This window comes from Vigna umbellata, chromosome 3 (genome assembly GCF_029865625.1).
Source record: "Vigna umbellata cultivar VRB3 chromosome 3, Vumbellata_1.0, whole genome shotgun sequence".
NCBI classification, from domain to species: Eukaryota; Viridiplantae; Streptophyta; class Magnoliopsida; order Fabales; family Fabaceae; genus Vigna; species Vigna umbellata.
The window spans coordinates 24,672,299-24,689,007 of NC_142167.1; the positions used below are offsets into that span (position 1 = coordinate 24,672,299).

At 33.0% G+C, this 16,709-nt stretch overlaps 3 protein-coding genes across 3 annotated transcripts; all 3 read left to right on the plus strand.

Moving 5' to 3' along the window:
* Window positions 1–202: 202 nt before the first annotated feature.
* LOC124847933 (glucan endo-1,3-beta-D-glucosidase-like) lies at window positions 203–2,685 on the plus strand. The gene has a single exon (XM_047325527.2). It carries the CDS (start codon window positions 218–220, stop codon window positions 2,408–2,410), a length of 2,193 nt encoding a protein of 730 aa, XP_047181483.2. The 5' UTR covers window positions 203–217; the 3' UTR covers window positions 2,411–2,685.
* Window positions 2,686–6,680: 3,995 nt separating this feature from the next.
* On the plus strand, window positions 6,681–8,087 carry LOC148202050 (uncharacterized). Its single transcript, XM_088109513.1, has 2 exons — window positions 6,681–7,595; window positions 8,040–8,087. Exons 1-2 carry the CDS (start codon window positions 6,681–6,683, stop codon window positions 8,085–8,087), a joined length of 963 nt encoding a protein of 320 aa, XP_087965639.1.
* Window positions 8,088–11,752: 3,665 nt separating this feature from the next.
* Window positions 11,753–14,655, plus strand: LOC148202051 (glucan endo-1,3-beta-D-glucosidase-like). The gene has a single exon (XM_088108565.1). It carries the CDS (start codon window positions 12,092–12,094, stop codon window positions 14,315–14,317), a length of 2,226 nt encoding a protein of 741 aa, XP_087964691.1. The 5' UTR covers window positions 11,753–12,091; the 3' UTR covers window positions 14,318–14,655.
* Window positions 14,656–16,709: the final 2,054 nt, after the last annotated feature.

Sequence of the window (16,709 nt, forward strand, 5' to 3'; positions counted from 1 at the left end):
ATAATATACTATTATACAATTAATCAATTATAAAAAAACACCAAACTTTCAAACAAACGCTTACTTATATCAAATTTAAAAATTCAAGTTAAGCTTCCGAATATTGTCCTTATTATAATTTTGCAAGAAGGTTTCTAATAATTAGTTTTTCTTTAAAACTAAAATATTAACAAAATAATATTATATTGCAAGCATAGATTTAGTCAACAACCTAGAAATGTTGAAAAAACTTAGACGCAAGGTTAGCACAGCCTTCACAAGTGGCCCTAAGAAAGGGTCCAAACCCTATAAAAACCCACCACCACCATCACCTGCATCTCCATTACCTCTTCCATTGCTGTCAACAAAAACAAAAACAATGTCTCATACTAGAAAACATTCTCCTTTTCTGTTTCCGCATGTTGATTCCTCTGTTGTTCCTGATCCCTCCAATTTGTTCTCCCCAAACCTTCTCTCAAATCCACTCCCCACCAACTCTTTCTTCCAAAACTTTACCCTGAAAAATGGTGATCAACCCGAGTATATTCACCCTTACCTCATCAAACCCTCGAACTTTTCTCTCTCGCTTTCATACCCATCTCGCTTCTTTAACCCCTCCTTCACATACCAGGTCTTCAACCCTGATCTCACCATTTCTTCCTCTCAAAAATCCCACCTTTCCCATTTCAACCACACCATCTCTTCCCACAATGATCTCAGTGTCACTTTGGACATCCCTTCTTCCAATTTGAGGTTTTTCCTTGTTAGGGGCAGCCCCTTTTTGACATTCTCTGTGACTCAACCGACCCCTCTTTCCATCACCACTATCCACGCCATTCTCTCCTTTTCCTCCAGTGATTCCCTAACCAAGCACACTTTTCACCTCAACAATGGCCAGACATGGATTTTGTATGCTTCTTCGCCGATTAGGTTGAGTCATGGGCTTTCTGAGATCACTTCTGATGCGTTTTCTGGCATAATTAGGATTGCCCTGTTGCCTGATTCTGATTGCAAGCATGAGGCTGTGCTTGACAGGTTCAGTTCCTGTTACCCTGTTAGTGGTGAGGCTGTGTTTTCCAGGCCATTTTGTGTGGAGTATAAGTGGGAGAAGAAAGGGTGGGGTGATTTGTTGATGTTGGCTCACCCTCTCCATCTTCAGCTTTTGGCTGATGGTGGTTGTGAAGATGTTAATGTTTTGAGTGATTTTAAGTATGGGAGCATTGATGGGGACCTTGTTGGGATTGTTGGTGATTCATGGAGTTTGAAAACTGATCCTGTTTCTGTGACTTGGCACTCTATCAGGGGTGTGAGAGAAGAATCCCGGGATGAGATTGTTTCGGCGCTTGTGAATGATGTTGAGGGTCTGAATTCATCCGCAATAACAACGAATTCGTCGTATTTTTATGGGAAACTGATTGCAAGGGCTGCAAGGTTGGCCTTGATAGCTGAAGAGATGTGTTTTCTTGATGTGATTCCTAAGGTTAGGAAGTATTTGAAGGAAACCATTGAGCCGTGGCTGGAGGGGACTTTCAGTGGGAATGGATTCCTGTATGATAGGAAATGGGGTGGCATTGTTACCAAACAAGGGTCCACTGATGCTGGTGCTGATTTTGGGTTTGGAATTTACAATGATCACCATTATCATTTGGGATACTTTGTTTATGGAATTGCAGTGCTTGCAAAGATTGATCCAGTGTGGGGTAGGAAGTATAAGCCTCAAGCCTATTCTCTCATGGCAGATTTTATGACATTGAGCAGAAGATCAAACTCGAACTACACAAGACTAAGGTGTTTTGACCTTTATAAATTACATTCATGGGCTGGAGGGTTAACTGAGTTTGCTGATGGAAGGAATCAGGAGAGTACCAGTGAAGCTGTGAATGCATACTATTCGGCTGCATTGATGGGTCTGGCGTATGGTGACACACATCTTGTTGCAACTGGATCAACGCTCACAGCATTGGAGATTCATGCAGCTCAAATGTGGTGGCATGTGAGACAGGGAGATAATCTCTATGGTGAAGATTTTGAGAGGCAAAACAAGGTAGTTGGTGTTTTGTGGGCTAACAAGAGGGACAGTGGACTATGGTTTGCACCTCCTGAGTGGAAAGAATGTCGGCTTGGGATTCAACTGTTGCCGTTACTGCCCATTTCTGAAGTGTTGTTTTCCAATGTTGATTTTGCGAAGGATCTTGTGGAGTGGACATTGCCAGCCTTGAACAGGGAAGGTGTTGGAGAAGGATGGAAGGGGTTTGTTTATGCACTGCAGGGAATTTATGACTATGAAGGTGCATTGCAGAGGATAAGAAGCTTAAATGGATTTGATGATGGAAACTCATTGACTAATCTCTTGTGGTGGATTCACAGCAGAAGTGATGAAGAGGAATATGGTCAAGGAAAACACTGCTGGTTTGGTCATTACTGCCACTAGTATTGTTTATGATTTTCAGGTAATCGAGAAAGAAATTACGATAGTTTCTTACATTGTACATGAATAAATTTCTGTGTATGGTTGATATTTGTTTGTTACAGTTTCTATTTGGTAAAATCTGTGTTGTGTGGACTTAGCAATCATTCTCTGCCATCCCTGTCATGAGGACATATGGTTTAAGCTCTTTAGTTTTAGCCTAGCATCTTGCCTTCACTTTTCTATTGTGATGTTTTTTGCATTTCAATTTTGAAAAGTTCAGGCAGCTGTTGAATGCACTCTATAGTCTAAACTCGAATGATGCACAGATACAATCCTACAAGTATCTTATACGTATATAAGATACAACACGTACTATGCAATGCATATTGCAAATTGTTAAAAACATTGATATTGTGTGAATCTAAATTAAAATCAAATACATTCATTTTTATCAAGATAAAGTTATAAATTATTCTTAAAGTATTATTAGGTATATATATATATATATGTTTCAAAGCAAAACTATTTGTTTGCACATAATTTTTCATTACATCATTCTGATCTCTTAAGTGTTTATATTACACCACAAAATATAAAATAACACTTAAAAATATATTAAGTGTTTTAATTTAAATTGATTTAAATAAATTTTAAGTCTTTAATATATGATTCTTTTTTTATTTTGAATGTATAATATTTTTTAAATTAGTTATCTAATACATTTCAGTTTCAATTTCTTTTATTACTTTTATCAATTCTTCTATTCAGATATTTTTAATTAAATTTTTATTAAGTTAATTTTGTTATATATATATATATAAATAATACACTTTATTATATGATGAAAAATATGTAGGTTATTATGATAAATAAATAATCAAAAGAGAAGTTTAAAAATATTTTAGAGATTAATTAAAAGATATAACATAAGATTAAGAACAAATTATAAATGAATATTTTGTTTATAGACTTAGATTAAAATTTTATAATTTATCAAGCACTTAATTTAGAAAAATAATTTGTTGGATATTTTAATAAAAATATGTAATAATTAGGAACACAAAATTTATTTATGTTATTTAAACTTAAAAAAAAATGTATGATTGACCTGATTTACATGTACCATATAGTGGGAACTTAACAGAATTTTACAAACAATGCTATGTTTTTTTTCCTTCTTTCTAATGATATCTTTCGGCCCGTGTGCATTCCTTGGACTTTATCACACTGAATCAATTTGTAAATGGGAATTTGTTTTTGCACCACCAATATTTTTCTTCTACACTTTTATAAATACAATTATTTTTTTTACTTTATTCTTAAAAATTAACTTTCAGAGTTCGTAATCCATGAATTATTTTTCGGCATAAAATAATTTTATTTTTATTGTGCAATTCATAATTCATTTTTAACTTTTAGATTACACAATTGTTTTTTTTACTTCTAAATTATGTTTTTCGACAATCATTTTTCTTTATAATATATAGTCTCAAATACTTTCTTCCTTAATTCCGTTTATGACAGTAAAGTCGTGTTCACTTTCAAGGATTGTACGGTTAACATGAATTTACGAAATCAAAATTTAAACTCATTTCATGTTCATTTGAAATGATTGGCGAGCGATTGAAAGCGAAGAAAAGCGAGATAAGTGAATTTTTCAATCTCTGATGATATGCGCAAATTTGAAATAATTCATGATCAAATGTCTAAGTTACCCTCATATTACCTCTGCTTTCATGAATTCAGCTGGCACTCACCTAGTCGCAGTTTATGAATATTTCTAGGGGCAACATCCTAGGAAGCACGTAAAGTAACCACATCTATCAAATTAATTTTTTTATATATAAATGTAAAATCTTTATAAAAGCAAACTTTTTGTTAATCAAGTCATACTTTATAAATTAGGGTATTTTTCGCTTAAATACCATTCATTCATATATGGGATGAGGTCAGAGCCATTTTCTATTTTTGTTTTTATTTTATTTCATAGTGACTTAATCATACGTTTTATAAATAGCTGTAGAAAATTAAAATAATATATATAATAATAATGATAATAATAAACATAATAATAATAACTGATAGAGACCTTCACAGATCTCTTCTTCTGTTGTTACCGAACGGTGGACAACAACATCTTGCCGAGTGACTACAAAGAGTTGAAGACCACTAAGCATCTGCAGATTACCGAACGGCTGTGGACAACAAGATCTTGCTGCGCGACTGCAGAAAGCTAAAGATCACCGAACGACTGCCGACTACCGAACGTCTACAGATTACTGAACGATTGAACACTCGGAAGCCGTTCGGTTATAGTGTTTTAGAATAAGTTTTGTTAGTTTTGTTAATTCTGTTTTCTTTTTCTCTCTTCCTCTTTGTATAAATACTTTACTTTCGTTGTACTTTACACTTACTAGTGATATTCATTCACTTTCTGCTTCTAGTTTTCTCTCTTTTCTCAAACACTTACAATAACAACAACAATAATAATAATACAATTTTTTTCATGTTAAAAATTAATTTTTATTTTTTTCTCTTTTTATAATAATTTTTACAATTATATATAATATTAATAATTACAGTTTTATATTACTTCTACTACCAAAGGTATTTTAGTAATCTTTAATTTTTATCCATTAAACAATTTTTTTATCTATTACATCGATCAAATCCTCCTACATTAATTTTCATAAATTTTAATTCTAAACTCACTTTTACTCACCTCCAAATCTATTTATTTACCTATTTATTTACCGTTAAATCCCTTCAAATTCATTCATCCACTCTCTCTTAAATCAATATTTTAAAGTGAACACAATTTAAGAATAGTCGTGACAACAATAAGGAGGTGAGGGAGTAACGACGACAAGAAATTTCTTTTCTTTTTTGGCTTTTATGGTTTTTCTTCTATCTACGCAACTTATTGAAAAAATCTAAATTGTTTATGCTTTAAATTTTTAGATAGTAAAATTTGGAAACGTACGCTCTAAAATACTTTTTTGAATCGGAATACAGAAAGACATCTTGGAATTTCAAATTAAGTAATTTGGAATATATTTTTACATCTATAAATAAACTTTGAATTTTGTTGTAAACAAATTATAATGCATTTCTAGTAATTTGGGAATATATTCAAATTGTATAATTAAAAATATTTTTTCAATTTATATAATAAATAATTATATTTTGGATTGTACAAATTAAAATGTATTTTTAGATTATATAATTTAACAATATATAATTTAAAATATACATTTAAAGAATTTATTTTTTGTTACCAATAAGGAGTATTGGTAAATCTTGAAGAAATTTGTTTTGATGATGCTACAAGAAGTTTTAGTTGAAGAAGATATTAGAATTAGTTAAAAGCAATTTGTAGAAATTAAATGTAGTAGGAAATTCTTGTAAACCTTGTAAACTTGCATTTTTAACTGCAATAATCGATTATGATTAAGCAATAATCGATTATCACAAGTCATACTTGAATAATCGATTATCACTTCATATAATCGATTATCACATTTTTTGAAAACCTGTAACGGACTTGAATAATCGATTATCACTTACAATAATCGATTATTCATGGCAGTTGGAAGCTGACCTTTGGCACTCAGTGTACTTGGCTATATATTTTGTTTTGGAGAAATTAGAAAGCAAAGTTGTTGAACAGAAGCTCTTGCAGAGTACTGTTTGTCAGAGGAAGTTCTCAGAAGCTATAGTTCAAGTTCCCTTGCTTGGTCTCGTGAACAGGAGAGGCTCGCGTGTCGTGTGTCGATAGTCGGAGCAAGCTCTCTTCGAGTTAGCAAGGTGCTCTGCCTGGTCTCGTGAATAGGAGAAGCTCGTGTTTCGTTTGTCGGTAGTCGGAGCGGTTCTCTTCGAGTTGGCAGAGTGTTCTTCTTCCGGTTCGTTCGTCGAAGGAAGGTTTTTTATTTGTTTTTATTCACTCTTATTGTAATTTGTAAAACTGTTTTTAGTGAAAACGTTAATCACTTTTTATAGTGATTAACAACTGGACGTAGATTCTTTTGAATCGAACCAGGATAAAAATTCTGTGTTGAATTTTCTTGCTCTCTACACTCATATTATTTTATGTATATCAACTGTTTGATTAATTTTCTGAAAGAAAATTATTTTTACTAAAAGGACCAAATTATTTTTAATTGTGATCGAGCACGCATTCCGCTCTCTGAGTTTTTAATTCCGCTGCGCTATACTCTTCGAAAAATACCCCCTCCGATACCATCAATTGGTATCAGAGCATGCTTTGATATTCTTTCAAACTTTTGCGAAAATGGCCGGTCATCAAAATCAAGTTTATGCTGAGGGTGCTTCTATTGATAGACCTCCTTTGTTTACGGGGGAAAATTATGCGTTTTGGAAAATAAGAATGCAAATATTTTTAGAGTCAATTGACAGAGGCATCTGGGAAGCCGTACAAAATGGTCCATATATTCCTAAAAATACAGTTGATGGTGTGGAAGTAGAAAAATCATATTTTGACTGCACTGTTGAGGAAAATAGAAGAGCCCAATTTGATATTAAGGCTCGAAATATAATTTTATCTGCACTAACAATTGATGATTTTTTCAAAGTATCTGTTTATAAAAGTGCTCAGGAAATGTGGAAATTTTTAAGAGTCACTCATGATGAAGTATCGAATGTGGCTAAGTTGACTTGTTCGAACTCATGCTCTACATCAAACTCCTCAAGCTCAAGCGATTCTAATGAGCAAGAAAATCTATGCTTGATGGCCAACGATAAATCATCTGAAAGCAAAATCTTGAAGGAAAAGAAGGACTATCAAGGTTCCTCTTCAAGCTTCAAATGTTATGGATGTGGTGAAAGAGGCCATGTGAAAGCTTATTGTTCAAGCAACAAAAGAAGTAAAGAACGAAAAGAAAAGAAAATTCACAAGAAGAAGAAGGTTCACATTGCTTGGGAGGATAATGCATCAACCACCTCTAGTTCAAGTGATTCTGTTGAAGAAGTAAACTTGTGTTTGACAGCTAATTTTGATGATGTTGAAAGCCAAGTAAGTAATTCTGGCTATGAATCTAGTGAATTTGATTTACAAAAGGCGTTTCTTGAATTACTTGATGAATCTGAAACATTGAATGCTGCTCATAAAAATATGAAAAAGGAATTTAAAGAATTGAAATGGAAATATGAAAATGCATTAGATGAGAAAGTCATATTAAGAAACAAAGTTAGTAATCTTGAAACAAAATTGTCTGAATCTAATCCAAATGAAAAACCTGTTGAGTGTTTATCTTGTAAAAGTCACATGTTTGACATTGACATACTAGAAAATTTACTTTCTAAAGGAATCAAGCCTATCTCACATGTTCAAAATGTTTTTAAAAAGAGCAATGTTAGAAATATAAACATGCATCATCATAAAAAGTCTAAAGTTAAGAGAACTCGTAGAGTTTGGGTTGAGAAAGGGACTTTTGTGAAAAACAAGGTGCATGATGTTTGTTGTTTTTATTGCATGAAAAAGGGACATACTTCAAACAAATGTAGAATTAAACATTTTGATGTTCCAAATGGGAAATATGCTTGGATTCCTGTTATAAAGTAAATTGTCTCTAACCTCAAAGGACCCAAATGAGATTATGGGGACCAAAACTCTATTGTTTTTACTTTGCAGGTTAAGTTTTCAAAAGATAAGAGAGCTCTATGGTATTCTGCTCTTTGAATTGATGCTACAAGCCAAGATGTAACTCCATCAAGTAGTATCCAAAAGCCTTCGTTCAAGCACCAAGTATGTGAGCTAAGTGTTGTTTAAACTGTGTTGTTGCATCTTGTTTTTACTTGATTTTTCATTATTTAATTACTGTTATATTCATTTCTAGTTAGGCAAATGATATGTTCATCACTATTTCATTCATCCTGTGGTGTGTTCTTGTCTGTTTACACATTTTGATCAAGTGAAATTCATCTATTTAAGATATTCATGTGCTGAATTTCATTCATGTCATGTAAAGCCATGTGCATTATTATTTCAGTGCTTTGTTGATAATTATCTATAGAATTTGTGTTTAACTGGCTTAGTATTCAATTTCATGAGTACTTTGAAGTTACCTTTGGTGTAATCTCTGTCAAGCATCAAAAACTATGAAAAAGTCATTTAAATGAGTTGGCTGACAAATTTTCATTAGCAATTTTTTGATGATTAAGATATGTGAAAATTAAATTGTCATTTCTATTTCAAAGTTGGTTCTGTGGAGATTTGTTTTTAAGTTCAAATGCATAATGAATGAGCTATGATAATATACATTGAGAGCCTGGGTGCAGAAAATGAACTTATCAAATTTGCATAATTTTGATGTAAATTATTTTGCTTAAAAAATGTTGAAAGATAGCACCTGAATCAGCTCTTGTGGTTGAATTTTTGCATATGTTGTTTTGATATGCATAGTTGAATATATGAAGTTGAACAAATTGGGATATGAGAGTGCATGAATCATAGTTGTTGTTTTGAAAGTTGTAAATTGTGTTGTCAAAGTTAACTTTTTTAACTGATTGTGCTAGCTGAAATGCTTTCATGTCAAACCTGTAGCAGCTGTGATCATTTCCATTTAAGCTACTGTTGCATTCATTTTAGTTTATAAATTGGTTGCTTAATCATTGATATCTTAATTGTTTGAAAAGTGGTTGTTGATTTCGTGGGTTAATTGAGTATGCTAAAAACTAAATTTGAATTGCATATTTAAGGGGGTATCTTTACTTTATGAACTTAGAAGAGAGTTAGGAGTGTTAGACATATCTTAGAATCAAAATCTATGCAAATTTTTGCATTTTTCGTAAACTTAACGCTTCATAATCGATTATCACCAAGTCATAATCGATTATTCATGCATAAATTTCAATTCTGGAAAATCTTGAGCAGATAATCGATTATCATTATGCATAATCGATTATCATGCAATTCTGGGCAGTAATTATTGAACTGATAATCGATTATCATGAGCCATAATCGATTATCGCACTGACAGTTTCAAAAATAGAGCCGTTGGAGCATCCCATAACGGCTATAAACGACCATAAAAATCTAAGTTTGATTGTTATGTTATTTTCTTTATGGTATTTAGTTTCTTAATGAATTTCATGTAATTCCTTTCTGTTCTTAATATAATGAGCTTTTATTTTTTGCATATATTCTATTTTTGAGGGGGAGCTCATATTAAGGGGGAGGTTATTACATTATTCTTTTTGCTTCTGATCAAAAAGGGGGAAAAGAATAATACAAGGGGAGAAATATAAATTATTACAGGTATTGCTAACCTTGTTGTTGTTTGTTAGCTTGTATGTTTTGCAGGTAAGCCAAACTTGCTTTTAAAATTGAATTTTTGATCATCATCAAAAAGGGGGAGATTGTTACCAATAAGGAGTATTGGTAAATCTTGAAGAAATTTGTTTTGATGATGCTACAAGAAGTTTTAGTTGAAGAAGATATTAGAATTAGTTAAAAGCAATTTGTAGAAATTAAATGTAGTAGGAAATTTTTGTAAACCTTGTAAACTTGCATTTTTAACTGCAATAATCGATTATGATTAAGCAATAATCGATTATCACAAGTCATACTTGAATAATCGATTATCACTTCATATAATCGATTATCACATTTTTTGAAAACCTGTAACGGACTTGAATAATCGATTATCACTTACAATAATCGATTATTCATGGCAGTTGGAAGCTGACCTTTGGCACTCAGTGTACTTGGCTATATATTTTGTTTTGGAGAAATTAGAAAGCAACCTTGTTGAACAGAAGCTCTTGCAGAATACTGTTTGTCAGAGGAAGTTCTCAGAAGCTATAGTTCAAGTTCCCTTGCTTGGTCTCGTGAACAGGAGAGGCTCGCGTGTCGTGTGTCGATAGTCGGAGCAAGCTCTCTTCGAGTTAGCAAGGTGCTCTGCCTGGTCTCGTGAATAGGAGAAGCTCGTGTTTCGTTTGTCGGTAGTCGGAGCGGTTCTCTTCGAGTTGGCAGAGTGTTCTTCTTCCGGTTCGTTCGTCGAAGGAAGGTTTTTTATTTGTTTTTATTCACTCTTATTGTAATTTGTAAAACTGTTTTTAGTGAAAACGTTAATCACTTTTTATAGTGATTAACAACTGGACGTAGATTCTTTTGAATCGAACCAGGATAAAAATTCTGTGTTGAATTTTCTTGCTCTCTATACTCATATTATTTTACGTATATCAACTGTTTGATTAATTTTCTGAAAGAAAATTATTTTTACTAAAAGGACCAAATTATTTTTAATTGTGGTCGAACACGCATTCCGCTCTCTGAGTTTTTAATTCCGCTGCGCTATACTCTTCGAAAAATACCCCCTCCGATACCATCATTTTTAAATTATATAATTTTAAAATATATTTAAACTGTAAAATCTAAAATATATTTTAGAGTAACTAATTTGAAATATATTTTTATATCTAAAAATAAATTCTGGAAATACATATCCATATTCAGTAATTTGGGAATGTATTCAAATTATAATATAAGACTACATTTTCAAATTACATAATATATAGCTATATTATTGTAATGTATTTTTAGATTATGTAATTTAAAAATATATTTGGAGGGTACAATTTAAAATATATTTTTAAAGTAAAAATATACTTTTAAACTATATAATTAATTTGAAAATATATATGGATTGGACAATCTAAAATATATTTTTAGATTATCTAATCTAAAATTATATTATGTATTATTATTTTAAATTGACAAATTCAAGAAACATTTTTATATCCAAAAACATATTTTAGATTATTGATGTATGAATTGTATAATTTATAATATATTTTCGAATTGCACAATTTAAAGTATATTTAAATTTTAAATTATATAATTCAAACTAAATTTTTAATTTATATAAAATGGAATATAGATTTCAACTTTTACAATCTGAAATGAATGTTAACCACAGACAATTAGAAACTATAGAAGTGAAAAAAATATGGTGTGAAGAAAGAAGTTGCCTTGCATGTATCTAAGACTTGCTGGGTGCTTAGTTTTTCTATTTTTATTAGACGATGTGATTTAATTGTATAAAGCAAAGCATAAACTTTATCAATTATAGTATAATTGTTTTGATAGTAGAAAGTCTTTGAACTTCCCTAACCACATCTGTTTCTACCATCTTGAGAGACAATTATAGAGTTGATATTAGAAAAATCAAAATAATTACCTTTCAAACAATATCAGCACTAATTTAATAAAATAAATTACATCATATTACTTTTAATAAAATAAAAATTAAAAACATAAAAATATTTACATTAAATAAACTCTTAAATATTAAAAAAAAATACTATCTAGAAATAAAAATTTTAATGTAGCTTCTCAAATGCCAAAACAACCTCATTATGCCATCTCTTCCTTGCACATTAAATCACCAGAAACCTTAAACTATCTTTCAATGATCCCTACCCCATTTTCTGCACTCAAGCAAAATAATGGAATCATTTCTTCCTTTTTGACACTTTCTGTTTCTATGCACACTCATAAGAACATTCTTATATTCTCTTTAAACAATCCCTTTCTTCATAAATTTTCAAATTCCTTGCTTTTCCTTTCAGCTTCATTTTTCTCTTGTATATAAATCACAGTAACCAACCCTTTCTATTTCTATTTCCAACTAACTTAACCTCCACTACATCCACTTCCAAAAATCTAACTCCAAACTCACCATGTTTAAGAAACTTGGAAGAAAAATCGAAAGAGAAATTACAAAACCCTTCAAAAATAAACCCCGACCAAGACCACCATCATCTCAACCTCCTCCACTTCCTTCATCTACACCTCCACCGCCCCCTCCACCGCCACCTCCGTCGCCTCCTCCTCCGCCATCTCCGCCGCCACCTCCTAAGCAACCAAATGCTCCATTTCTCTTCCCTCGAGCTCTCTCCACAATTCTCCCTGACCCTGCAACTTTCTTTGCTCCAAACCTTCTTTCTTCTCCACTCCCTACAAACTCTTTCTTCCAAAACTATGTTCTTCAAAACGGAGACACACCTGAATACATTCATCCTTACCTCATCAAATCCTCAAACTCCTCCCTCTCTCTCTCCTACCCTTCTCTCAGCTTCAACCCTTCTTTCATAGCACAGGTTTTCAACCCTGACATCACCATCTCTTCCACTGAAAGCAAAACCACTCCAGGCTCGCACTCAAGGCATGTGATCTCTTCCTTCAGTGATATGAGTGTCACTTTGGACATTCCCTCTTCAAACCTCAGGTTCTTTCTTGTCAGGGGAAGCCCTTTTGTGACAGCATCAGTGACATGTCCCACACCGCTTTCCATCACCACCATGCATGCCATTCTTTCCCTCTCATCCAATAACTCCCTCACCAAACACACCTTGCAGCTCAACAATGGCCAAACATGGCTCATTCACACTTCCTCGCCGATCAGTTTAAACCATACCCTTTCTCAGATTACTTCCGGCGAGTTTTCTGGAATAATTAGGATAGTAGTCTTGCCTGATTCTGACCCTAAGTACGAGGTAATCCTTAATAGGTTCAGCTCTTGTTATCCTGTCTCTGGGGATGCAGCATTCACAAATCCGTTCTGTGTAAAGTATACATGGGAAAAGAAAGGGTGGGGGGAGTTGTTAATGCTAGCTCACCCTCTTCATCTTCAGCTTTTGAATGATGGTGAATGTGGTGTTACAGTTCTGCATGATTTGAAATTTAGAAGTATTGATGGAGAACTTGTTGGTGTTGTTGGAGACTCCTGGTTGTTGAAAACCGATCCGGTTTCAGTTACTTGGCATTCCACTAGAGGTATAAAAGAGGAATTCCATGAAGAGATTTTTTCAGTGCTTTCTGAAGAAGTGGAAGCTTTGAATCCCTTGGGAATAACGACAACATCATGCTACTTTTATGGGAAGATTATAGCAAGGGCAGCAAGGTTGGCATTGATAGCTGAAGAAGTGGCCTTTTTCGATGCGATACCTACGATTGGGAATTTCTTGAAGGAGATCATTGAGCCATGGTTAAATGGAACTTTCAGCGGAAACGGTTTTATCTATGATGGGAAATGGGGAGGGATTGTTACTAAACAAGGGTCTAAAGATTCAGGAGCAGATTTCGGGTTTGGTGTTTATAATGATCATCATTACAATTTGGGATACTTTCTTTATGGAATTGCGGTGCTTGCAAAGGTTGATCCAGCTTGGGGAAGGAAGTACAAGCCCCAAGCCTATTCACTTGTGGCAGATTTCATGAACTTGGGAAGAAGACCAGACTCTAATTACACGCGTTTGAGGTGCTTTGATCTGTATAAACTGCACTCTTGGGCAGGAGGGTTAACTGAATTTGCAGATGGAAGAAATCAGGAGAGTACTAGTGAAGCTGTGAATGCATATTATTCTGCAGCACTGATGGGTCTAGCATATGGTGACACTGAACTTATAGCCACCGGATCAACACTTGCAGCATTGGAAATTCATGCAGCTCAAATGTGGTGGCATTTGGGAGAGGGACATAAACTGTATGAGGAAGATTTTACCAAAGAGAACAAGGTGGTAAGTGTTGTGTGGGCTAACAAGAGAGATAGTGGACTATGGTTTGCTCCTGCTGAATGGAGAGAGTGCAGGCTTGGTATTCATGTTTTACCACTCTCTCCTATTACCGAGGCATTGTTCTCAGATGTTGGTTATGTGAAGGAACTTGTGGAGTGGACAGTGCCCAATTTGAACAGAAAATGTGTAGGAGAAGGGTGGAAGGGGTTTATCTATGCCTTGGAAGGAACTTATGATAAAGAAAGTGCACTACAGAAAGTAAGAGGCTTGAAAGTGTTTGATGATGGAAACTCAATGTCTAATCTGTTGTGGTGGATTCAAAGCAGGGGTGAGGTGGAGGAGGAATTTGGTCAAGGAAAACAATGCTGGTTTGGCCATTACTGCCACTGAACATTCTTAACTGTAATCCATCACCAAGTGTTAAGAAGGTCAAAATTTTACTGGCTAATTCTAAAATCTTTCAGAGGCATCAATATTTTAGTGTGCAACAATGTTGCATATTATGTTGGCACCAGCGACTCGCGCAGCGGAGTATAAAATGCGATCAAAGAGCGTTAAACGTGTAGCGGTCAATAAACAAGTTCGTTTAAAAAAAATCTTAGATTTTCTTACTTCCTCATTGGTAACATATTAAAGAGTGTGAAAGTTCATAATTAGTATGATTGTAAAGATAGAGTTAAATGAGATATTTTGTGTGTTAAGTATGCAACACATTAAACAATGTTGGTAAATTTTGTGGGGTAGTTATCATCTGAAAATATTTGACATTATACTTTTAGGAATCGACTTTTAGTTGTATTTGTATATATAAATTTCTTTTGATGTTACACTCCTCTGTTCAGCTTCAACTGATATAACTTTTGGTCGGTCTGGGGTTGGTGCTCTGTTACACCTGATACAGAATAAAAAGCTTTCATATACCTTGTATGAAAACTATATAATATATTTTTTAATATATATATATATATATATATATATATAATATTGTTACATAATTATCTAGAAGATGAGGTTGATAAATATATAATTATATCGAGAATTCTTCAAACCACATATGTCATATCTGGGTTTGAGTTCTATACCTCATGTATGATTATACCTACTTTAAATATTTCCTTATAATTATATAGGAAATTGGTTCAAACTTTTAATATAATGCTAGATAAACATGTTATAAATAAATATAACAAGTGATATATTGATTTAAAAATTGTCATTTGGACTTAAATGCATCAATTATTAAAATAGAAGGTGGAGTTTAAAAGAGGAGTGAATTGAAGTATCCTAGTTTTATTTTTTATTTTTTAATTTAGAATCTTGAAGTGAAAACACTTATTAATCTGAAATTTTTTTAGAATTTGTAGTTTTTATTTCACGACCAAGAAAATGCATATAAGATAAATATAAAGAGAAAAAGAATGAAGAATAATTATAAATAAAATTTATATTAGTTCACTCTTTCAAATTAAAAGAGGAGTAAAAGACTTTAATATTAAATAATTATTTTAAATTAGAAAGATATATAGTTTTTGTTTGTAAATCAATATCAAATAATCATTTTATTTTTTATTTATTTGTATTTAATTTTTTTTTAACCGAAGCAAATTGTTGATCTTTTTGTTTTGGTTTATAATCTGTGTAAAAAACTATGCTTCTTTTTATTTCGTCTTAATATGTTTCACTTATAGAACTGATATTTAATGTGTAACAGTTGTCGTATCCTTTCTTTGAATTAGTGAAATAAAGTTGAACCAAAATAAGAAGACTTAAAACAAGAATTCAATTGGTGAAAACAACAAAAACATGTAAAAGAAGTAATGAACAACTCGAAAAAAATGAAAACCTAAGAGGATGACTTATCTCTTTAAAAAAATCATGAGGAACCATGGCTTTAGATATCACATGATGGCCTTTTTCCTAGCTCCTTGAAGACTTGAGTGTAAGATGAAGTCTACATGGATGATTAAGGTCATAAAAGCTTTAATGGTGAAGGAGAAATGTTTAGGTTCAGTGATGTGGTAGAGAATCTAGAGAGAGGTGAGACCAACTCCCATAAAAGAAAACTAGAGTAGTATAGAGAAAAGACTATTCTAAGGTGATCTTAAGTAAGTGTTTGAAGAGGCAATTTGGTAGCACTTCATTACTCAAATTCAACTTGAACAATACAATGGTAGAGACCTTTATTTATAGGTCAAGCTAACCTAGAGTGGTCTCCAAAAAAGAGAGCCAAATTTGAATTCAAACTCTAGAATTTTGGAGGCACAAGAGGCATGCTTCTAGTGTGACCTGCCACCTAAGAAAGTCACACTTTCTACACCATGTAGTGCACAAGGAGGAGACTTGCGAGGCAAGTGTACGCTTCTATAGGTTAAGAAACCATAACTTTTGGCGCCTCTAGACCTAAACAAGGCCCATCTCCTTCTAGACCCAAGTCCAAACCATGGTCCAAACACAAGATCAAAATAAAATCCCAACTTGTCTCATTATTATAAAAGGCCCAAAATATCTTATTCTAATATTTACCCAAAGAAATCGCCTAATCTTGTTGAATCTTTTAGACATGATCACTAGTACAAAATAGGGATAAGAACACGCGTAATACGCCTCGGTTTTTAGAAAACCGAAGCATATGTAGAAGCGAAGCATAAACACCAAATTTATATGCCTCGGTTGTAAAAAAACCGAAGCATAAACACCAAATTAACTCGGTTAAAAATAAAATCGAGACCTGATATTCTGCCACGTGGCACCTAAAACTGGTTAATTTTTTACTACCTCGGTC

Coding starts and splice junctions, on each gene's coding strand:
- LOC124847933 (XM_047325527.2), top strand. CDS start 218: ATGTTGAAAAAACTTAGACGCAAGGTTAGCACAGCCTTCACAAGTGGC.
- LOC148202050 (XM_088109513.1), top strand. CDS start 6,681: ATGGCCGGTCATCAAAATCAAGTTTATGCTGAGGGTGCTTCTATTGAT. Junction 7,596..8,039: donor AAGTCATATTAAGAAACAAA/GTTAGTAATCTT, acceptor TTTACTTTGCAG/GTTAAGTTTTCAAAAGATAA.
- LOC148202051 (XM_088108565.1), top strand. CDS start 12,092: ATGTTTAAGAAACTTGGAAGAAAAATCGAAAGAGAAATTACAAAACCC.